This window comes from Elephas maximus, chromosome 18 (genome assembly GCF_024166365.1).
Source record: "Elephas maximus indicus isolate mEleMax1 chromosome 18, mEleMax1 primary haplotype, whole genome shotgun sequence".
Lineage (NCBI taxonomy): Eukaryota > Metazoa > Chordata > Mammalia > Proboscidea > Elephantidae > Elephas > Elephas maximus.
The window spans coordinates 71670923-71695055 of NC_064836.1; the positions used below are offsets into that span (position 1 = coordinate 71670923).

The following is a 24133-nucleotide window of genomic DNA, read 5'->3' on the forward strand; positions in this document are numbered from 1 at the left end:
GGGAATTGTGTTTACCGGATTTAGTTGGTGGCATACGTGGCTTTGCTGTGGTTTTTGAGTTTAGAAAGTAAGTGCTTTGGTGGCTTGCAATCCAAAAATAAAAGGCCGTTATTGTTGTGCCATAGCAGAACTGTGAATGTAAAGATTAAAGATTCTTACACACTGCTTCCCTATTTTATAAATCGGAGCATTGAAAGCAGTGATTACCAGGCTGGATTTGAGGTGCGTCCAGTTTACATGGTTTTAGGTCTTTTGGATGGTTTTGATGCTAAAATAAAAAGGTATGAAAGGTTGGCAAATGGTTACGGCTATGACCACCAAAATGAAGGACGTATATGCTTGAGCTAAGAAACTATATAAATTTAACGACTATATAACAAAATTAACACCTGGGGTGGAGAGGTGTAAGACATGTCCATTTTAACTGCACACTTGTAGTTAAACGTTAGTTTAAAACTTTAGTTTTCTCTAAAGGAAAAATCTTCAGAAAACGATCAAAATGTATCTTTGAGCAAAAGTAATGCGACATGCCATAAGGCCTTTTTTTTCTATACAGATGATCTCAAAACTGATAAAGTACAAAAATTCTATTTCTTTGGTTCATAGGCTTTCTTCAGTACAAAAATGGTGAGACGAAATTTAAAACTTGCTTAGAATGGAGGCTTGGAAAATTTAAACATAAATATTAAAAAACACATGGCTACTGTTTGCTGGAGGTTTCCAGTGTAAAACAGTGACAGATTTATTGTGAATGCTAAGAAAATATAATGAAATCATTGCGATTAAACGGTATTAGTACTAATAGCAATAAAACTAGTTTGCAACTTTCAATGTTCCTAAGTTACAAATACCATGACTAGTTTTGTCTTGGAGCTTGAACAAGAACAGTGTTTGTGCCTCTAAATATCCAAACATACTCAAAAAAACATTCTTCAAGGAAACACAGAAGCTGAAGAACCCGTTATTTCATGCATCTTTTTAAAAGGGAGGAAGCCTCACAAGTTGAATGAGTTGAAGCAATGAAATGACAGTCACAGTGGACGAGAATAGAATGTTGCCCTTTGTTCAGTCCAGGATGAGCACACAAGTCTGTCTGAGAAGGAAAGAGTAGGTGGCTTTCTCAACACAAGGACACATGGGATGGGAGGACACAGGGTGAGCGGGGAACCAGGAAGTTGTGTCCAAGATCACAGCCGTTGCCTAAATGAGCTAAGCAGGATTCTTCCAAAAAAGCTCTAGTATTTTCAGGCTTTTTGGACCCAGACAACAAATGTGAGGGTAAGCATGAATGAGGTAGTGATAACGTGGACAAACCGCAGTCATGCCTGAGGTGAAGAATGGGAAAAGCAAGAGTGACAAACCGTGAAAGCAGTTGGAGGGGGTAGAATTACCGACTGTGGGCACCAAGAGCTCCGGTTTTATGGTAGCAGGTTCCAGAGCTATAACAGCAAAAAACAAAAAGCACCGATTACACCAAGCAGCAGCATCATCAGGAAGGAAATATCACCCCTCAAGCTAGGACGCTTCACCTAAACTGCGCTTCCTCTGACTGTGGTTTTCCCTTTTATTTTTCCCATTTGCTGCCCTCTTCCTTGTTGCTTTCCGAAACCTTATCTGCCATGAATATGTATAACGTGTAGAATCGAGCCTGGGTGGCACAGTGGTTAAGAGCTTGCCTGTTAACCAAAAGGCTGGCAGTTTGAATCCACCAGCTGCTGCCTGGAAACCCTGTGGGGCAGTTCTGCTCTGTCCTATAGGGTTGCTATGAGTAGGAATTGACTTGACCGCAAAGGGTTTTTTTTTTTTTTTCATTTTAATAACTTGTTGAGTGGGTCAGTTTACTGCTGTGTATACCTGATAACTACAGATATGAACATAGAAGATTAGTGAACCAAACCGAAGCCAAACCAGCTGCTGGGGAGTCAATCCCAACTCAAGACGACCCCACATGTGCAGAGCAGAACTGTTCCCCAGCGCTTTCACGGCTGTGACCTCTCGAAAGCAGATCACCAGGCCTTTCTTCTGAGGTGTCTCTAGGTGGATTCAATCTACCCACCTTTTGGTTAGTACTCGAGTGTTAACTGTTTGTGCCACCCAGGGACTCAGAAAATGAGTACAGATGCTCAAATATAGAAATGAAATAGTTTGATTCCTACAGCCCAGTCTCCGAAGTCAGAAGCTCCTGTATTTGGCTTTCTGTGTCAACGGGAACCCTGAACACCACATTTACCAGGTTTGGACTTGGGCACTTCTGGACTACGTGTCGCCTTAGGGTGGAGACGGTGACCTGGTGGTTTTCTTTTTTTGGGAGCTGAAGAAAGAAAATGAGCCAGTTATTACAGCGGTGGTGGCTCTGCGAACGGACGATACCATGTACGTCTCGAAAGCACACGTAAGCCCTTCTATTTATCGTGGTTACACAGCTTTCTGCTTTGCAACTTTCTGTCATTATTCACCCAGTTAAATGAGGTCTTGAAAAATTATTTTGAGTTTACCATTGGTAAACAATTATCGTCCAAGAGATCCTTCAATTTTTCCATTTTAAAATGGAAAACCTCAAAACCTCATACAGCTTAAAGAATCCAGTCACATAAACATATTGCAGGTGTGTGTTCAACAGGAGCCTTAAAAACGTTCCTTTTAAGAAGTCACTGGAGAGGAAAATCAAAATTTTATTTGGCCTCAGATTCAAAATGGCCAGGTTTTTCACTTAGCGTTAAAGAAACCCACAAACCAACAATACATGTAACAAAGTTCTGAATCCAGGATTTCAAGGGAGGTGTTTTTTTTTTTATGAAACAAAGGTTATAAGAAGACAGGATTTAAAATTTTTCTTTCGAAATAAGAACAGTGAACACGCACACACAAAATGGCTATTAATATATTAATCCATTAAAGTCAGCCTGGCATTGAAAGCTCCCATTTGGATGAAAAATTTGGTAAATGAGAGACTTCTAGATAGAAGAACTCTGCCCCAAAATTCAAGGCAGTGAGTGGACTACCTTGAAAGATGCCAAGTAGAGGCTGGATGATCCTTGGACCAGGAGATAGTGGGGAGAATTCTGCTTGTGAGTGGGATTTCGTTTTCTAGATATTCTCTTTAACATACTTTTCTCTAACTTGAAGACAACAGAAACAAAGGTCACCCATTCAATGACTGCTTTACCTAATGCTGTTGTTGAAGGTTTGGTTCCCAGTGTTCCAGGTCCCAAGCCTGCATGAAGCATCATCAAGAAGGATTCAAACCCAAAGGAAGAAATTAAGAAATCTACTCAAATATGGAAAATGCTTCATTTTTTTTTTTTAATTACTAGGTTGCACCAATATAAATGGTGGAACGTTTACCCACTTAAGAAATGTCACATAAGAAACAAATTTCTGTTTTTAGACAAAATGAGCAAAAATGTTGCCAGTCTATTAAGTTTGGAAAGAGAGATGGAAAAACAAAGGCACAATTCTCGTGTGGAAGATGGGAAGGTAACGAAGTAACCAGCAGTTCATGTTATGAAGGAAAATACGGGTAACTGGCAAGGATGGCACCACTCAGAACACATTTTTTGTTTTCTTGAAGAAAAAGAAGCTCTAAAGACTGGGGTTGGTTTTTCCTTTTCTCTCTCTCTGATTGGGTTTCCTGGTGACACATTGGGTTATATTAGATCTGGAAAGACCACTGTGTTTTCCAAGAAAATCTGCAGATGTTAGAGCTTCGAAAGGAAGAAAAACATCTCCCAAAGTGAAAGCACAAATCTGTCCCAGGGAAGCCCTGGTCTTCCACTGGGAATAACCAAGTTAGAACAAGCTCAGGCCATACTCCTCAAATATCAGGCAGGACAGTAAAGAACATGTCAAACCAAAAATCACGTTTGAAGGCCAAGAGGAACATGGCTTTGCAGGCTGTCTCAGAGCCCCTGCTCAGTCAAGCAGAGGCAGAGAGTGTGCCTTCTGCAAACAGGCTGGGAAAAAGGTATGAAGGACAACTGCGAAACATTAAAAATAGTAACAGTAAGCCGAAGCTAAGGACAAGGTAGAACATTTCCAGTCAACGTTGAGTTGATCCCAGGTACATCAGAGTAGAACTGTGCTCCATAGGGTTTTTGATGGCTGATTTTTTGGGAGCAGATTGCCAGGATTTTCTTCTGAGGCACTCTTAAGTAGACTCAAACTTCTAGCCTTAAGGTTAGCAGCCAAACACGTTCACCATTTGCACTACCCAGGAACCCCTAACTTGAACACAGAGAATGCTAAAGAAAGATAATTTTTTTTTTCACCTGCTAAAGGAAACTATTACCTATTGTTGACTGCGATGGTGATGGAGTCTGAGGTTCCGGGGCTGCAAGAAAAGCAAGCAGTATCAAAGGCAATGCTGAACAGCACCATCTAAGCTAGAAATTAAACTTCCTTTATCATAGAGAATGTTCTCTCACTGGTGAGCAATCGTGTTCTACTGGCTTATGACCATGAAGCTCAATCACCTCACATTCTCTCTCACAATAATAAACTTAGAAAATTCTGGTTTTTGTTTTTGATTTTCAACTATTTCCCCCACTACTTAATATTCTGGAGACTGCCCCCAGTGACTGAGTAAATACTAGCTTAAAGGGTTTATGGATTGTGTCCCCCCAAAATGTGTGTTATAAATCTTAACCTCTATGCCTGTGGTTATAATCCCATTTGGGAATGGGTTGTTTTTGTTATATTAATGAGGCAGGATTAGTGTAGGGTGTATCTTGAGTCAATCTCTTTTGAGATATAAAAGGGATTAAACAAGCAAGCTAGGAAGCAGAGAAAGGGAAAGAGATACCAAGCCATGTGAAGATCACCCAGGAGCAGAAGCTAAAAGAGACAAGGACCTTGCTCCAGAGTTGACAGAGAGAGGAAGCCTCCCCCTAGAGCCAGCACACTGAATTTGGACTTCAAGCCTCCAAAACTGTGAGAAAATAAATTTCTGTTTGTTAAAGGCACACACTTGGGGTGTTTCTGTTATGGCAGCACTAGGTAACTAAGACAAAGGGAGTGCAGGTGGTCTTTCTGAGGCTGTTCTAAGTGTCCTGTCACCTGTCATTTTGTTTTCCATCCAGCAGGTAAGTCGGGTTCATCCAAGGACATGGAAGACACAGAGACCCAAGTTTCTGTGCTGTTAGCTTTGAATGGTCTTCAGCCTGGTTGGACCTAATGTTCTTTTATAAAAGATAGGAATTGAACTTATGGTCCAAAGGGGCCATGAGTGTTCATATGGTCTTCATCATATTTCCTAGCAGCTATTGCTGGTAAACGAATTTACATGTGAAATCGCTTAGTTAAACTTTGCTTAGTTAGATAGGAGTTAAAAAAAAAAAAAAGTCTTGAATTTCATGAAATGCGGAATAAGTTGAATAACTGAATATTATTTAATATTCTGGTGGAGAGCAAGCCTCCAACATTCATCGAAACTGGCAGTAGGTCCATCATGCTTCATGCTGAATGCGATTTGGCTACGGTGTCTGTTTGGGCTTTTTTAAAGAGAGTATCAAATAGGCAGCTTATTATTCTACAGAACAAAAAAGGATTATTTTCTTTAGAGGAGAAGCAAAAAAAAAAAAAAAAAAAAAAAGAGCTCTGCTTTTTAAAGAAAAGAAAAAGTAAAGATTCCATTTATGACTATTCTGTCTTATAGAGAGAAATTAATATGGAGCTAACTGACCATCTTAAAATTTAAATTATTTTGCTACCTATACATTCATGATATGACATTTTCCAGGAGTTATCTCTGGCATTTCTGGGCTAAGGGATACAGAGGGTTTGGGGGAAGCAAGTAAGGACTCTCTAGCAACTGAAAAAGAAAACACAACAAAAACAACGAAAAAAATGCAGAGAGAGAATTTTCATATATTCTAAAATCAGTGCATAATAGCATAAGGTACCAATTAAAGGCAGCAGCATGCACTAGCATGTCTGTGGCAAAAAATCTTTGTGTAAGAATAAAGAAGAATAAAAATTAGGTGTGAGAGGGCAAAATGAAACAGTAGTGATTAAAAAAGATAGAGCTTGTCCAGAAATAGATTATAATAGGGGAGTGGTGAAGCTGTAGTGATGTATCGGATTGAAGTATACATGAAAAACCCACATTGACTCATAGTGACCCCACAGGACAGAGAAGAACTGCCCCGTAGGGATTCTGAGGCAGTAATGTTTATGGAAGCAGGCTACCGCATCCTTCTCCTGTAGGGCAGCTGGTGGGTTAGGACAGCTGAGTGCTTAACCACTGTGCCACCAGGGATTCTGTATGTATATACGAGTCTGTGTGTGTTTGGGCGAGAGAGAGAGAGAGAGAGAATGAGATTGCACACAAGCACACTAGTAAGCATACTCTTGGTGTCTCAGGTTCTGTATGATAAAGGGAAAATAAACCTTAATACATACAAGTATAATAAGTCTCAAGAAGGTAGCCTCATCTGAGAATAGCAAACAGCAAAAAAGTCTTTTGATACTTTAAGTTTATAATTCATGTTTTAATTTCCAAGAAGTTGCCTTCTGAAAGTGTGAAAAAGTAGATTTGTTATACACATGGATTTTTAGCCTTCACAAAGATTGAAGAATGCTGGTTTTGTATGTACAGTAAATCCAGTGAAAGCTAGAACCTGTATAAGGTGGAAGTCTGTCAGAGGAGGAAAACTTCAGTATCTTCCACTAAAACAAATGATGGAAAAATGATAAGACTACACCCTGTCAAAGGTGTAAAATTTGCGGGAACCCAAAAAACAAGGCAGTTCTGTTGAGCTCCAGCTCTCACAGGCTTTACCGGATAAAAGAAAAATATAAATTTTTTAGTTTCTGACTAAGACTGAGACCAAATAAGGACAGAACCCCATCAATTAAGCTTCAAATTCAGCTACATCTAAAAAAATGCTAAAGCTAATCAATGTTAGTACTAAAAACAAATACATCTTCTGATAAGACTTCCTCTATCTGACAGCCTTAAGGTGTTAAGGATAAAGGTATAAAACCCCATCAGGAATGTGAGTGGCAAGCAAATGACTAACCACTCACCTCAGCACAAAACAAAGAAAAATACAAGCTGCTAGTGGCTTCATGGTTAGTTATGAGCACAATTCCCAACTGTGCCCACCACATAAGAAAACTGTGTGAAACAAAGATTTGTAATTGGAGGCTCCCTCCTTTTTTTCAGTCCTTTAAAGCCTGGAGACCTGAATGCCATCACAACCTTAAAAGTTAAACCATAAAGGAATCAATTCTTATTGGGTGAGGTAAAAATGTTGGGATGTGGCAAGTGGCTGTGGCTTTTGAGAAATGCACTGGAATCTCCTTATAAAACAAACCCAAACCAAAATGGATTTTTACTCATTAGATTAACCACAAAGGAAAACCAAAGGAGCAGCAGCCCACGTGGAAAGTGAAAGAGAGAAACAGGAGAGGGCGAGAAGGGCTAGGAAAGGCAGTGAATCATTCCAATTGCTAGTTTATTTGCTCTTTTGAACCTCGGCTAGGAACGGAAATCTTCGACAGACCTGTAAAGACGGTCTGTCCTAAAAAACAGCTAAAACCAAAGCGGTGGTTTGCAGGGATTCAGTGGGTCATTCAAGGTCAACAGGAATTGGTGTAGGTTTGGGTGCAGATTCTGAGGTGGCTATACTTGCTGTTAGGGGGAAAAGTGGGCATATTTTTAGGTGACTAGAAAGTAGAAATCAAAAGAATATAAACTCTTCGTCTTCCAAAGAATTCACCTTTGAAAAGGAAATGTCAGTTCAGCAGGCTCTTTGCTGAAACGCCTTAGAGTGGCAAGAAGACGTCCTTCCACCCTTATTTGTATGACGATGAAATTTTCTCTGTGAAGTATTTTCTTAAAACCTCCAAAGTTAATAATACACCTTATGATGTATAAACTGTATCAGAAGTTTGGGGGAAAATTTTGATGTCTTTCAATTTTATTTTGTAATAACAGAAATAATTATACAGGAGAAATGGTCAACTGAATGACCGAAATATCCAGTCATTTCTTGACCTGCTTGGTAATAGTAGCTTTGTATTCAAAACACAGCATCAACAAATAGTTACTACCAGTACCAGTCATTATTGAGTCAATTCCAGCTCATGGTGTTCCATGTGTGTTAGCATAGAACTGTGCTCCAAAGGATTTTTAATGGGTAATATTTCAGAAATAGGTGGCCAGGTCTTTTTTTTCTGAGGCACCAATGGGTGGACTTAAACCTTCAACCTTTAAGTTAGCAGTTGAGCACGTTAACTCTTTGGACAACTCAGGGCCTCCTTTTGTACTAGTTACTAAAACCCTACCTGAAATCCCTCTAAGCATACTTTTTAAATCAATGTACAGGAAACCCCTCTCTTATGTAGCCAACTGTCAGAGCTCTTTAACTGCGAGGGCTCTTCAGTTTTATGAGATACTCTGCCTTCCCTGAAAAACTTCTCTGAGTAGGAGTTCTCATTCCCTTTCTCTGAATGGGAGACCTCACCCATGGTCACAGTGTCAACCACACTCCCTAATTTCTTCCAGTCTGACACCACAACTGGAAATATCACTGCCTTTTCCAAAGGAATCATGAGAGTTCTTTTTCTGAGCAGTTAGTTTTCTTCCGTACCCATTTCACTGCAAAAACAAATCATGCCCAACTAAGCAAAAATCTCTTGCTTTAATAGTCCAACAAGGAAACATGCCATTAATGGAAATGCAAGTTCAAAATTTAGATGACCATGACAATGTACTTTGTGGCAAAGGTCCCTGTAGCCAAACTTATTTTACAAGTCAATGTTTAAGACAAAAGACCAACAGAAAACATAACAATTTACTCCTTCAGTCTGCCCTGCAGTCTTTATGCAGGTAATCGTCACTGTGTTAAATTATACATAAGGAAATAATCCCTTCCTGCAAAGAGCCTCCTTTTTTTTTTTTTTTTTTTCTTTAGCAAAAGACCATTAATAGCTCCTGAGAGGTAAAACAGAAATCAGCATTTAAAAACCAGTCTCAATTTAGAAAGAAGGCTTGGCACATCAGGAAATTACAACCCTTTGTAGTCTTGCAGCTTGAGAATCGAGAGGCCCCCAAACAAGGCTGAGCTCTTTGGGGGATGGAAACACTTCTCCACTTCCCAGCTGCAAGGCTATTGTGCAGCGTGACCAGAATTCCAGTCAGCTTTGGTATTGGAAACTATTCTGTAGTGTGTCCTAGACAAGGGAGTCGTCAATCAGTCACATCATTACATTTCTATGTCTTCTCTGTGATGGTCACAAAGCTAACGATATACCACGCAGCCCAGAGCAACACTGTGATGATATAAGAGGGGCTGGCTAGGATGAGATCATTTCATTGCATTTTTGCACTTTCCACGGAAAAATGTATCAAATAGCAAAACAGAAATCAGAAGCTCTTGCTCCAGAGATGTATGACACAATTTTCAATGCTAGTTTTGGAATAATAAAGAAAAAAAAAAAAGTTTAGGGTAATTACCAGCTTTGGTGTGTGTCACTTCTGAGCTGAGGGAGAGTTTAGGTTTCAAAGAAAGGAATTGTGTTTTACTGGGAGCTGGAAAAATAAAGAAACAAAGTAATCAACAAATAACACTTAGGTATTTTAGTATCTTAAACCACAAAAGGAAAACCTAAAAAACAAACTATATATGTTAAGTATAATCAACCCAACATTTTGGAAAATTTGGGAAATACTCCATTAAAGACAATTTCATGGTCCATTCACAAAGAAGAATCTACTAGAAAGGTAAATACAGTGATAAATTTCCACGTGGTTTAAAAAAAATCTCAAGGGTATATTTAACCTTGGAGAAGAAAAACATAGATATAGCACTGCAATTAAATAATCACTATAATTACATAACGAGAGTGATTTTTGATCCACGATTAAAAAAAAAAAAATCAGCCTAACTAATTTTCACCCTTACTTTATATTTCTCAGCAACGTCAGTCTTTAAGGACCACAAAAAAACATGTTTTAAAATTTATATTCACTGATAAGCATAGTGCTATGATGTGAAGCATAAAAAAATTCTATTAACACCATAATAGAAAATCCTTTTTCCAAATGAAGCCTGAAGTTGAACTTGAGGCCCTCACTCAAAAAATAGAGAGCAACACACAAGACTCAGCCTCAACTTCAATAACTGGATAGAAGACAAGGAAGAAGCAATGGCCCAACAGCTTTCTAAGGCACAAGAGAATGTATAAATGCTGAGCTCTGGTCTCCTGGTTATAGGGCCAGGTATTCGCAGCCTAGGTATTCATGCAGACACTGCATTGTACGAGATGTTCAGTATTGTTCAAAAGAGCCATTTAGAATAGCTATAGAGACGTTCCATAGCGGCTGGGCGACCGATTTTCTACGGTGAAATAAAGTAATACAACATCTAAGGACATATCATTACCCAGTGTTGTTTGTGTAGGTTCAGTGATTTTAGAAATTTTAGATGTAATTTTTCCAGGCCTTGTTCTTTCTGGTGATGGAAAGAAAAAAAAAAAAAAAAAGTTAAGACCCTAGAGACAATAAAGAGTTTTCCTCCAAAGAGGAACTGAATGAGCCTTTTAAAATCCTGCAATATTTAATAGTCAGTGTTTACAAAGTATCTAGAGAGAGAAAGCTTTGTGAAAGAATTTTTAAACTCAGTTGTAACAATACAGAGCATAGACAATTTTATTTATAATACGATGCCATAAGCAAAACCCAGTTTGTTTAGCGTGATTCTGAGAATACTATTTGACAGTGAAGAATATGACCTCCAGGTTGATAAGCTACCTCTACCATCCAAACTCAGTGCTGTGGTATATACAATTCCCCTGCCTTCTCCTCTATTTAAATCCTAAGGACCTTGAGGGACCTGCATCTGCAACTCTTTCTTTAAGCTTCCACACAAGTATTATAATCTCGCAACACCCACTGCCATAGAGTCGATTCCGACTCATAGCGACCCTACAGGACAGGGTAGAACTGCCCATAGAGTTTCCAAGGGGTGGCTGGTGGATTTGAACTGCCAACCTTTTGGTTAGCAGCCAAGCTCTTAGCCACTGCACCACCAGGGCTCCCGTAATCTCACAAGTAGGTTATATATTATGGTGCTCCCTGATTGTTTGATACATCTTATCACCTTAGGGTCAGAGCACTTTGAAAACAGGAGTCACATCCTTTCCATCTCACCGTTGTCCTAATCCCAGGCAAAGCTATAAACGTAAGGGGCACCAAAACCCAGAACTGTCAGCCTAATAAACACTTAAAAATAGATGCATACCAGGAAAATGAGTTACACTATGTAGCTCACTCTATAATTCCTTGTGTCTAGGTTTATACCAAAATTTATATGCAAGAACATCACATGAATAATTTTTGATAAAATCTTACCAGAAAATTATGATTTTTGTTATTGCATTGTCCCTTATTCATCTTTCGTTAATTTCAAATTTTGTAAAGAAACCAACCTATGGCAGGGAGATGGACATTTTCTATTCGGACTTAAATATCCTGAGAGGTTAAAGAGATACTTATTTACCAGTTTTGGTTCTTGACTGTTTGGGCTTGTGGCGTCGTTTAGGTGTAGAAGGAATAGATGTAGTTGGCTGCGGAGCTGCTGAAAAAAGAAGAATCAGTGTAGCTTTGATAAGCGGTATTTCCTGGGCTCAAACAGTTTGTACCCGTAAACTTCCTGAGTGTAAACATGGTTTATATTTCTTTGGATCCCCAGAGTGCCCATACCATCCTTTAGACACATTAGGTGCTCAATAAAAAAGTGTTGATTGAGCCAAAATAAGCTTAATTTCCATATGAAGATGAAAGGCACATTGTTCAATTAAATGTTCTAGGAAGTGGGCATCCTTGAGGCATTTCAGAACCCATGGGACAGTTAAGAACTCAAAGAATGATTTATTGGGCAGCAGAGAAGTACAAATAAGCTATTCAGGATTTAGAGAACTTCTTTAATTCTGTAGCTCATTACTATCCACACCTTGAGTTAATAAACTTTATTATTCCAATAATTTTCTATTACAAAATGTAGGTTTTGTTATCTCTCTTTTACCCATTTTCATCATGTGAAACATTACAGAGTATACTTGGTACTCTTTATGCTACAAATACTTTGGGGGAAATACTCTGCCAAAGAGGTATCTAAATATGGTAAATAGAAAGGACTATATTTTAAAATAATTATCATCTATAATTCTGCTGGTATTTTCCAGTTGGAAGAAGTTCTAGCTGGAGGGACTAAACAAGGGAAATAATTCTTTGAAATATAGAGACAGTAGAATTAAGGAAATTCTTTGAGAATTATCACAAGGCTAAGTATGATACATAACCCAGATCTTTAAAAAATGTCATGGTAGAGAATGAAGGGAAATGTTTAGTAATGAAAATATTCTCAAAAGGCCAAGTCGACTGATTTTTTTTTTTCTCTCCCACTTTATTATTTCAAAGCATACAGCTGCACAAATGTCATTAGTTACCAGGTGTTGTAGGTTGTATTTCAGGAATGGTTAAGATTTCCAGTTTTTGAGGAACAAATGATGTGTCGCTTGGAGCTGCAAAAACAAACACCCCATCCCACCAAATAGCCCTGGTTAAAATGAGGTATTTTAAGAATTTTAACATGCTTTTAGATGGTACAAAGCACATGCTACAAGTATATGGTTAAGGATGAAAAACATGTAGAGTCTTGAATGCTGGTGGATGAAATGATGACTTAAAGAAGGGAAAAGGCCAGGGTGAGAATTATTCAGTAGATGACTCCAGGCAGGCTCAATGCATGGACACGAGGTGATACAGACTACAAACATACAAGATGGGATGATGAAGATGAAGAATTCCATGCAGGTTTCAAAGCTTTTCACCCCTTTAAGAATGGGAAGAATATCTATTATTAAAAAAAAAAAAAGAGAGAGAGGAGAGATCCAAAAATGGAATATAAAAGATGCCTGTACTATATGTAAAAATACATACATATTCAGAAATAGGAAGGCAATAAATGAGTAGATGGGATGGAATTCAATGGTCACGGGGAAGAAAGGCATTCACATGGATTTTCTTTTGATGGAAAACAAAGTATGATTTTTCTGTTAAAAACATTACCCAGTGTTGCCCTTGGCCATTCAAGAGTTCTAGAAGTTTTAGGTGGGACAGAATCCAGAATAGGCTCTCTTGTTGCTGTTGGAATAAACGTCAACGTTTATAAAAGCAGTAGAAGGTCCCAGGAATAAAATACAAACTCATGAGTAACAAATTATGCCTCAGATAGGGAAAAATATCCAGAGCACTTCAGAGACCAACGACCAACATTTTTAAACGAGGCATTCCTTAGGAGTCAAACATGAGCTCACTTTTAAAAACATACATAGTTTTAAATGTTATAAACCATGATAAAACAGTGTTTCATATCTGTGTCTGGCTTTTCTTATCTTTTCACTTTATTTCATAATTGCTAATGGCAATCACTATTAGCACTCTATTTCTTTTTTTCTTATTAATGCTGCTGTTTGAGATTATTTGCCTTTATTTAGCATGACATGAATAAGATGATATATACCAAAAATATCAGATCTATATGTATGCCAACACAGTGGCTGCAACAATGGGCCCAAACATAGCATTTATGAGGATGACTCAGGACTGGGCTGTGTTTCGTTCTGTTGTACATAGGGTCGCTGTGAGCTGGAACTGACTTGACGGCACCTGACAACAACAATATGTCTGCCTGGAAGAGATCAGTTTTATTCACTTTGAATCTCTCTCAGTACCGTTAAAATAGGTACTTAATAAATGCTTGTTGAAAGAACTGTTGGACTGAGGTAAACTCACTATCGAAGATCAGCAAGTGAATGTCAAAGATTAGACCCAAGTGAACATCTACAGACAAGGATTTCTCACCTTGTCACTACTGACGTTTGAGCCCCATACTTCTTTGTTGTGGGCTGTCCAGGCATTGCAGACTGTTTAGCAGCATCCCTGGTCTCTACTCACTAGATGTCAGTAGCATCTCCCCCAGTTGTGAGAACCCAAAATGTCTCTAGACATTGCCCACATCCCTTGGTGGTGGTGGTGGGGGGGGCGGCGGGGAGGGAAATCACCTCCCATTTGAGAATCTCTGCTCTAAAGAAAATTTTCCAAGACCCTAAAGGCTTTTTAGAAGAATCCTGAACAACAGAGTGATTGGCCATTACATTACTTTGCCTCAAAGGAACCAAAGCTATCTGCATCTCACACACGCGACAGAGCTTATTCCCTGATGGATGCAAAGAAATGATTGGTCAATGGGAGGGGTGGGTAGGAGATTTCAGCTCCCTGAGAGAGATGGCTATTTCTTCCCTGTGGAGCTCTAGAAAGTACACTTTTGTGCTCTGCAAAGAAGACAGGCTCAGAATTGTCAGAGCGCCTAGGATCCAAAGACAGAATTGAAGGGTTGGGTATACCTATGTGGGGCTCTGATATTTCAGGCTCATTTGATGCTGTGGGGCTTGCAAAAATTGTTGCTAAAAAAAAAAAGGTAATAGAGAAGACATTACTTTGAAAGATTTCATGACTTATTTTAATGCTAGCTGAAGCCAGCCAGTTTTACGCAGGTGCTAGCGGGTATGGGTGTGGACTACTAGCCTTGTCACTGGTGTGTAAGCAATCCTCAAGACTTTCCCTGAACTAAAGCTTTTATAAAGCAAGCCCTGACACGGGCCTGTAGGGTGATGTGGACCGAGTGCTGTATTTATAATGAAGTGGTGCCAGCTCTAAATCAAAACGCTTCTAAGGGTATAAACATAAATGAAGTCAGATGGCAGCGTGGGGAAAGACTGCTAAAGGAAAGAAGGAAACAGCAGTAATATTGAGGCCATTCACACAAAGTCTGCAAAAGAGTCTTACTGCTTAGTAAAAGTTACTGGCATGATGTCTTATGTTTGGACAGCATTTTACAGTTTGTATGGCGCTTTCTCATATATCAGCTTATTTAACCTTCTTAATGTCCCTGAGAAAGAAGTTAGGAAGACATTACCCCCATTTTCTAGATAAAGAAGTTGAGGTTTAAAGAGGTGAAGACATTTGCCAGTGGTCACGCACTGGGATCTTCAAGTTTGCTGTATGTTCCACTCCATCAGCAGGGCCAGGAGTGGCAGAGCTAAGTCCCGAACTCTCTTCTCTCACCATCCCTCCTGCCATTTCCCCTACAACAGCTTTCCTTCTATGTTCCTTCTTGGAGCCATGAGCCCTTCTACAACCGAGGCCGATGTAAAGATATATTTTATATTCTGTGCTAGATAAAGAAAGTAGAATGAACTTCAAAATAAAGGTTAAGTGGTTTTGATACAAGGAGAATTCTCATGTTCACATAAGAGTTGAACCTGTAAGCAAAAACAGCACCCAAACAAAAATGTTCTCTTTTATGCATAAAAGAGCTGTCACTGTGGTTATGGGACATGTAGAGGACGCATGAACTGTTATGAGGTAGACACTGTTCTCCTTGCTCATTTAAAATGCTGTACAGAAATTAAATAAAAACGGGCTATGGGAAGGTTTACCCACTGGGTTACTTATAATTCAGAGACCATATAATAATTTTGAAGCACTGCTGGTTGAAGCTACAAGGCAGAGTGTATCAGACCATGCGACACACTCCATGCTGCACAGTGCGCAGTTTACACTGGACCACATACGGCAAAGGCAGGAAATACATTTTAATTTGGTAGGGCGAATTTGCTGCTTTGCAAAATTGTCAAAAATAGAAAGAATATTGTAAACAAAATATTCAAACATTCTGACAATGAACTTTTTAAAACTTTGTAATATAAAGTTTTCTTTAACTGAGCTGCAAGTCCAAAAGGTCATATATGTGTAATTTATCTTTTAAATACAAAAATGCCGCAAACCTCTGAGCTTAGGCTTGCTTTAAGTCAGTTTCCAGTCATGGATCTAGCATAGTCAGCTATATTTAATACTGAATTCATTAGGATAACTCTACCAACTTGTATTTATTAGTCTCACCCTAGGGAAGAAATCATGAATTAGTAGCTTGACTTTTTTTTTTTTTTTAGTTGTTTTTGAAAATTGCTACTACTTTATGTTATTTTATCTCCCCTATTTCCCTTCCATCTTGGGACATTGGGACAATTTTCTTTTATTCTATACTTTTTATTCCAAGAGATGATATGTATTGACCCCTTTTCTACTTATTCTTCATGTTTACAATTCCCTTCCAGTCTGGATTTCCAAGCCAGGCTGCCATCTTCCCTCCAGCTATTTCCAGATGGCACTTCACTGAGGAAATAAATCTTCCTTTCATCATCCTCTGGCAATTCTGGAAATTTCCAATTGTCAGGGACCTCTTACTTCCAAATATCTTCTAAAACAGACTTCAGAGTAAAATACACATTTGCCAGCAGACTCTGTCCTGGATATTTCTATTTCTGGAATTTCTGAGATTTAAGTAGTAAAGAAAAAAGTGTCAAAAATCCACAAATGCTACCACCCCCTCAAAGTTTTATGTTGTACGGGCAGCTTTGAAAAGCGCACCACCACCTTATTCCATTCTTGGGTTAAACAACATGTTTTGACTATGAAGTAATAGCTGTTAGAGGACAGTGTTGAAAATGGAATTCTCTCAAAAGCTGTCTAAAAACTAGCAACTCTTGATTTCTTTATAAGACTCTTGTGTGCACTTTCATACCAGAGTAAAATGCATGAAATGGGTATGCATCCCTGGTTCTAAAAGGATGCTCCAGCTGTAAGGTTAGGGATGAACCCTTCTATTTTTAGACAGTTTACATGCTGCCATACAGGGTCAGACTGAGGCACGCGAGGGCCCCAAACACTGATGATCTGCGGTGCCCCTCCCCTACTTACTCATGCATTTGAACAGGATATGTGAGTTATATATATGAGTATATGTACACATACACACACACACGTGTGTGTGTCTCTTAGCTATTTCATGCTGTAACTTTTTATATGCGACTAATATTAGCAATTAAACACAAAAGTGGCGTATGCCATTTTAGTAGAATGAGATAAACTGAATTATTAAAATTTTAGGTGGTGAATGTTGCAAGAGGTAGACTCAACAGGCCACCCTGACCTCTTGTTTACTAGAAAGAAATAGTATACTCCCAAGAGACCCGCTAAGATACGAAATTTCAATTAACCAGGAGAGGACGACAGGAGACAGATGTCAGTGAAGGTGTTGAAGTGGTAGGGACCTTGTAGCTTAAACAACCTTGCATGTGGGTGTCCCATAACCCTGCACATTCTCACAAACTGGTATCAATTTCATTTAGTGCCCTGCCAGTTCCTTTCTGTGGTGCCTGCTTTTCCTTGTGTCCCATCTACCTGGCATCTATGGGTCTTTGCTTTGGATAACTGGTGGCCCTGGTTTTTGATGCCCTAAGCATGTGCTTACTTTGCTGATTGGTAATCCGTCCCTGCTACCATACCACATCTAGAGGCAAGCACATTCTATCACCTATGTATACTTTAGTGGATGAAACTCTCCAGCTTTTTGACGTTAAGTGGTACCTCTGATCTTGCATTCGTAGTATATACATGGAACCAAAAGTTGTAGAAGAAATCTAACACAAGAAAAATAGGTAGTTCGATTCAAAGTTAAAAAAGAATATCAGTTGCTTTCCAAAAATAGTAATGACTTCCAATCACAGCTAAATTTTACAAAGAAAACATTTGTTCTAAAACTACCATTTGCCCTGAACTTTGCTCTGTAACTTTGTAAAACCACACTGTTAAATCACGTTTCATTGGTTACATGTTTTATTTTTACTTTTTTCCCTTGGCTGATTAGATATAGATTCCACAACAAAGATATCCTGGTGTTGCTCCGGACATGTGTGATAGCACCCAGACAAGGCATTTCCAATTACCAAGAATATTTTTTAATTTTATTCAAATATCCTGAATATTAATAATTATGTGAAAGACTTTCCTTTTCTTGAACATTTCTCAGATGAAGACACAAGAAATGGTGTCTGTCATGCTCATTATGCACCTCCAGGTTTATTTACCCCAGAGCCACAGTCTAGATACTCAACATGCAAGTTGTCCATTTCAGTGAACAACTAACAGTAAGCTTGACAGTTGGATGGTTTAAGCTCTTAGTAAGGATAAAAGTCTTTGTGGCTTAGTTTAAAGAACAAATGAACATGTTCTTCAATCATTACATGATATACACCTGTGGGCACACAAATCTCTTCCTTTACTACACAACACCTGCCATGTGTTTAGGTGGCCACATCCTGCCGTGGAAATAGCATGGAAATGGCTAAAAACAAAGTAACCGGAAAAAAATACAACAGGAATATTGTAAGTCTCTGAAAGAGCAAAACACAAACACCACACACGGAGTCCTCAGTACCATTCAAGTAAATGAATAATGCTTTCTTCAGCTCATGGAAAAATAAAATACCTTTCTGGTAGGCCCTGAAATTTATGAAAATGTTGCATGTGAGAAAATACTCATGAAGCAAAACCAAAGTCTGAGACTATAAATCTCTACAAGGCCACAATAAATCTGTAAATCATTTGTTACACTCGAATTCCATTTTCTGCTCTCATTTGCATCCACACCACCACTCACTCCTACTTTTTCTCCTCTCTGGGGCTTAATCCAGTTGGGTGGGCCAGATCTTCCCTAATCAGCGCCTCCCAGGGCAGGCAATAAGGTCTAAATGTAGAGGTTATCGCCTTTCAATTGCTCTGGGCAAACCACCCACGGTCAAAAGTTTCTAACTTGTATACCAGTCCACGTGCACATGATCACGCCAGCCTGGAAGTCTTCAAATAAGTTACAGAGCTTACGTACATCCTAACGTTCTACAAAGTACTGAAAATAATTAGTGATGAACTCCTAAGGAAGACCCCAAAGTCAATTCTAATAAAAAGACCGAGGCCAGCCATCTTCAGCTCTGATGCTATGGAAGAAAGCTGCTAAACATAATGGTTTGTTGCTCAAAGTTGAGGAGAAATAATTATACCAGAAGCCTTAGTAACACGTCAAGGTAATTTGGAGGGAAAATTCAGTTAGTCCAGACATGTTAGAGGGGAGAAAAGGCAGGATAGGATTTTCGAAGGATGAAAACAAACGCATTGAATCCTCTTGGGTTTGCAACCGTTTTCTTTGATTTGGGCTTTAAGTCCCTTCTGATACTAAATGATTGTCTTTCAAGGGGATGGTCAAGTAAATTAAGGAGGGTTAATACTGATAGCATTATCAAGCCAGGGACAAAGAAGCTTATACCCATCCCCACCCTCCAAACATATAAGGTCTTTAGAAACTGCACACATACCCCATCAAGGGATGACAAATACACAGCCTTAAGCTGCTTCTCCCACCTCCAGTGCCCATGGTAAACACAGCCAGCTGATCATGGCTTTATTTATTTACTGAGACTAGGTGGGATCTCAGATTCCGATTTACAGCTCATTCAGGCAGCCACCACAACTGAATAGAGCGGCTGTGTGATACAAATAAAGCCCTTTACCATTCCTGCCATGGGGTTACTAGGACATCAGACCATTCCCATGGGGTTGCAGGAAGTCTGAAAATAACATTGGTGCACATGTCCTTTTATTTCTCCTTAAAATTTTTGATAAAAGTGAAATGAAGACCTAGGATCATTTTGTATGCTTATATACATATTAGCTGTAGAATCTTTTTCTTCTTCTTTTATTAATTAAATAATCATTGTGGTTACTTAGTGTCTGCAGAGTTCAGGGGAGTCTGGGATGGGCAGCATGGTGGGAAGGGGATGTGTTCAATGCTGGAGTTTATTGTATTGAGGGACCGATCATTGCACTCCTATTATGTCCTGTTGCTTACAGCAAGTGATTTACACGTTATTTCTAAGACATAACAACCCAAGGAAAATTATATATTATTTCCATTTTATAGGTAGGGAAACTGAGGGTCTGAGAGGTTAAATAACTTGTCTGAAGCTACACAGCTGATAAGTAGTTGAGCTGTTTATTAGCCCAGCCATGTCTTAAGCCACAGCTCACAAACAAGTGATCACTTCACAGTAAGAATAAACTTCAGGGACTGATGAACCTCTCTCAAGGATTCACTTGATGTTTCTTGTACCTTTGGAAGGCACTTGTCCCCAGTCCTCATTGCTGTCAAGTCGATTCCAACTCATGGCGACCCTACAGGACAGAGTAGAACTGCCCCATAGGGTTTCCAAGCACTGGCTGGTGGATTCGAACTGACTTTTTGGTTAGCAGCTGAGTTTTTAACTACTGCGCCACCAGGGCTCCTTGTCTCCAGGAGGGACATTTCATTTTCTCTGTTGTGAAAGCTATTCTCAAAATTTCAGAGCAAAGTATATGACACAGTTTCACTTTTAACTTGGAGGGGGTTGTTGGAGAGAAGATTAGGAAAGAAATAAATTAGGGCCTAGTTTTGTTCCTCTACCCATTCAGAGACAAATCCCTCACATATCTCCTTAAGATAAAAGAAAATAATAACTCCCTTTGTTTAGCCTCCAGGGACACTGAAAGGATTAACATGATAGTATATATACAATTCTTTGAATCCCTGGGAAGGAAACTGCTACGTAAATACAAAATTTGTTATTCCAGTGGAGAGATGATCCAATGAGCACATTCAATACATGCAAACACACAATTCACATGGGGATGGAATGTAAGGAAAGATTTTCTAGCACTCACCCCGTAATAACACTGAAATCGGAGTCAACCGGCCACTTTCCAATAGAATCTGAGACTAATCCTATTGTATTACCAGAAAGCCTGACTTTTCCTGGATAATTGTCACGAGCACTTAAGTATTTCTAAAATGTGGCCAGCCTTTTTTAATGCAGAATTTACAATTAATTTACATCTTGATACATACTTATAGAGCAGATTTTTATGATTTCCTTTGTATACTTTAAGGAAAATTGCATTTGCCAATAGAATCAAAATTGATCAGTCTGACTTAACCATACTTTACAGAAGGTTTAACACAAAATATAATTCCAAATAATGAGCTCACAAAATGTAGCATTAATGAAAGGTTAGGGCAAGAGGGCTGGAAGTGGGGAAGAATATGTTTGACAACTACGTGTCTCAGATTTTCTGAATATTTCAGATTCCAAACATCTTGTTCCATTGGTGACGTAAACTACTGAAGTGGCCCAGGGATTTCATACGGAGCATGCAAATTAGAATTTCCATACAGACTTTTATATCCAAAAGTGGTACAGAAATCTTTTTAAGAGCATGCATTCTGATTTTTGGATACAGAACATAAAGTAAATGTAGAAAACAAATCCAATAAATATTGAAGCAGAATGGATTTTACAAAAGGTATTGATAAAAAAAAAAAAAAAAAAAGAAGCCTCTGACATCCAGGGGCTGGCCTGGCACCCACAGCTAAGCTGTGATGCTCTCCTATTGACCATAAATAATTTGAAAAAAACCAGTATCAGACAACACCACTCTGTGATACTGACTGATCACAACATCAGACAAGGCCACTCTGTGACACTGATTGATCAAGACAAAAACAAGATCACTCTGTAATCACGTAGAAAACAAATAAATACACGAACACTGTCCAAGTCACAGAAATTACCAACGTTCCCATAGCCTCACTAATATAACAGCTGCTGCTTTGCCAATGACGACTTTAGCTTTACTCTGTCATTCTTGCATTCTAGTAAAGAATTAAGATTTCAGTCATAGAATTACTCCCCTTATCTGACAGCAGAGCCTTGGTGACACAGTGGTTAAGAGCTTGGCTGGTAACCAAAAGGTCAGCAGTTTGAATCCATTAGCTGCTCCTTGGAAACCCTATGGGGCAGTTCTACTGTCTTAGAGAGTTGCTATGAGTCAGAATAGACTCGACTGCACCGGGTTAATCTGAGAGTATCCAATCCAGAGTAAATCTTCACTCCCTGGAACCCTTCTTCCAAATCTTTCACAAGTCTAAATAGGCCCATGGTAAGCCTTTTCTAATGCTCTCTTCTGAGAGATTCCACACTTCCCCATGGTCTGCGTTCTCCATCATTGCAACAAGCAAATAAGCCTAACTTTGTTCAACTATTGTTGGGTTCCTGGTGGGTTTTGGCTGAAGGGAACTGATACAGTAAATGTAAACATCCCAACAGAGAAAATAAAACATGTTCATTTTGTTATAACGTCATCAATACCAGCTAAAATTTGTTGTTTTTTTTCAAAGGCTACAACAATTAAAAATGGAACCAATGATTTTATGGCCTGGCATTCAGGTACTATCTCTAGCTTTCTATCTTTCTCTCATTTTAATCCTGAAAACAATTGTATGAGGTAGCTGTTACTGTCTGGAGAAGAAATGAAATAACCAATCACACAGTTGAACCTAAGTAGGAAATAGAACCTTAGTATATGTCCAAATTCACAAAAAATCAACCAGAAACAACAAGAAAGGGTGAAATGAATCAAAGGGTGGCATGACTAAATCAATACTTTAAATCACAAATGATGCATATGTTGTTAAATCTTAATTTGAAATTTAACATAAGTTGGGAAGATGCCACTGGACACTTATTCCAGTATATGGAAGCCCTGCTCGTTATCAGAAACAAAAGCAGCTTCATCATCCACTTTGAGAAACCAATCTTATACTGGCCTAAGGTCAACTGGCCTGTAATTGATTATAGGTGATTCTTAACCTTCATCATGTTCTGAAATACCACAGACTAAAGTGATTAAAGCAGTCCTCAAACTTTAATTGTTCATACAAACCACCTGAGGAGTCCTGTTTAAAAGCAGATTCTGACTCAACAGGTTTGGAGTCCAAGGTTCTTTCTCCCATCTTAACATGTTCCCAGGTGATGTCAATATTGCTAGTCCAAGGATCACAGTAAGTAGCAGAAATACTGCAAGGGCAGGCTGGAAAGTTCTGGGGCTGATGTTCACATCTACAACCATCACCGACTGAACTGTATAGCCCATGGCAAGGCCTGATGCTTGGTCCAGCGAGGGTTGGAGTTGATAGTTGGAAGTTCTCGGGCAGCCTAAGGCTGCCCTGGCAGTATCGAGGTAGCTGAACAATGAAGGCGTTTCTTATTGCCTTAAAACTAATCATACTTCACCAGGAAAAGACTAGGATGTTCCTTTTCTGGGATTAAAGGCAAAAGGAACTTTTCCTTTACTGGGATCTCCCACCTCATCATTTTTGTCTCTTTGTTAACTAACTCTACAGCCTTCACTTTCTAACGTAGTCCCTCCTCCTTCCAACCCCAGCTTGGTTCAAGTCAAGCTTTATATAAAATTCATATCTTAGGGATTAGCAGTTGTAGGCACTATAACTAGTCAGTTGTACTAATGGCACACAAGAATTCTCAGGCTAAAAAAAGGCAATCACCACAGTTTACAAAGGAGGAAACCAAGGCAGAGAAAAAGTAGAGAAAAATAGTTAAGGCACATATTGGTGGTGGGAGACTTAAGACATGTTATTAACTCCAAGATCTGAGGTCTCTTGTCTGCACCATAATACCCTTACAGATTCTAGGACTTAGCATAATATCTTGAACATAGTAAGCTCTCTAGTGTTTATTGAACATTTTGTTGAAAAGGAAGCAAATACTGTCTGCAAGGGAAATATGAAACTCATGCTGTTAAATCAGACCCATGATAATGCTTGGTAGAGTACCTGCTTCCTATTTTTGATACTGCTCTCCTGTCTTTTAAGAGACTTCTAGAAAATCAATGAGCCAATTCATAGTTCATTGTCTAACCAGACTTCTAATAATATACCTGGAAATTAAAACAATTGAAAAATCATTTTGCTTTTATATAGGGGAAAAATGAGGCTCATCTAAGTGCCAAGAATATATTGTAGCTTTTTGATCTACTCCAAAGTATATTGATATTAATTAAGGAACCTATATAATAAAAACAAGAGAAGTTAATATTGCTGTTACTATATGTGTGTGTATATATATATATATATATATTTATAAATACAATTACCAGTTTGAGACTGTAGAACTTTGGAATCTTCAGACCTTTTAGTCGTAGGTGCAATCCATGGCTTTTCACTTGAAGCTATAGCAAAAAGAAATGGAATTTGCTGAGGATTTTTTGAGAGGCACGAGAAATGTGTTGTTAGTATGGCTAAGTGGCTAACAGAGGCCTGCAATAAAGAGCACAGACTGA

At 38.8% G+C, this 24133-nt stretch overlaps 1 protein-coding gene across 18 annotated transcripts in view; it reads right to left on the reverse strand.

Moving 5' to 3' along the window:
- ABI3BP (ABI family member 3 binding protein) overlaps window positions 1-24133 on the reverse strand; it is a 301406-nt gene that overhangs the window by 99895 nt on the left and 177378 nt on the right. For 8 of the 18 annotated variants that reach the window (XM_049858510.1, XM_049858513.1, XM_049858509.1 and 5 more), the window contains 9 exons: window positions 23948-24022; window positions 13076-13150; window positions 12454-12528; window positions 11505-11582; window positions 10389-10457; window positions 9461-9535; window positions 4289-4330; window positions 2231-2311; window positions 1362-1439 (listed from right to left, as the gene is read on the reverse strand). In XM_049858510.1, the coding sequence (XP_049714467.1) occupies window positions 1362-1439; window positions 2231-2311; window positions 4289-4330; window positions 9461-9535; window positions 10389-10457; window positions 11505-11582; window positions 12454-12528; window positions 13076-13150; window positions 23948-24022 (648 nt within the window). Of the gene's footprint in view, window positions 1-1361; window positions 1440-2230; window positions 2312-3166; window positions 3215-4288; window positions 4331-9460; window positions 9536-10388; window positions 10458-11504; window positions 11583-12453; window positions 12529-13075; window positions 13151-23947; window positions 24023-24133 lie in introns of all 18 variants that reach the window. The other 10 variants (XM_049858519.1, XM_049858514.1, XM_049858520.1 and 7 more) reach the window with 9 other exon arrangements.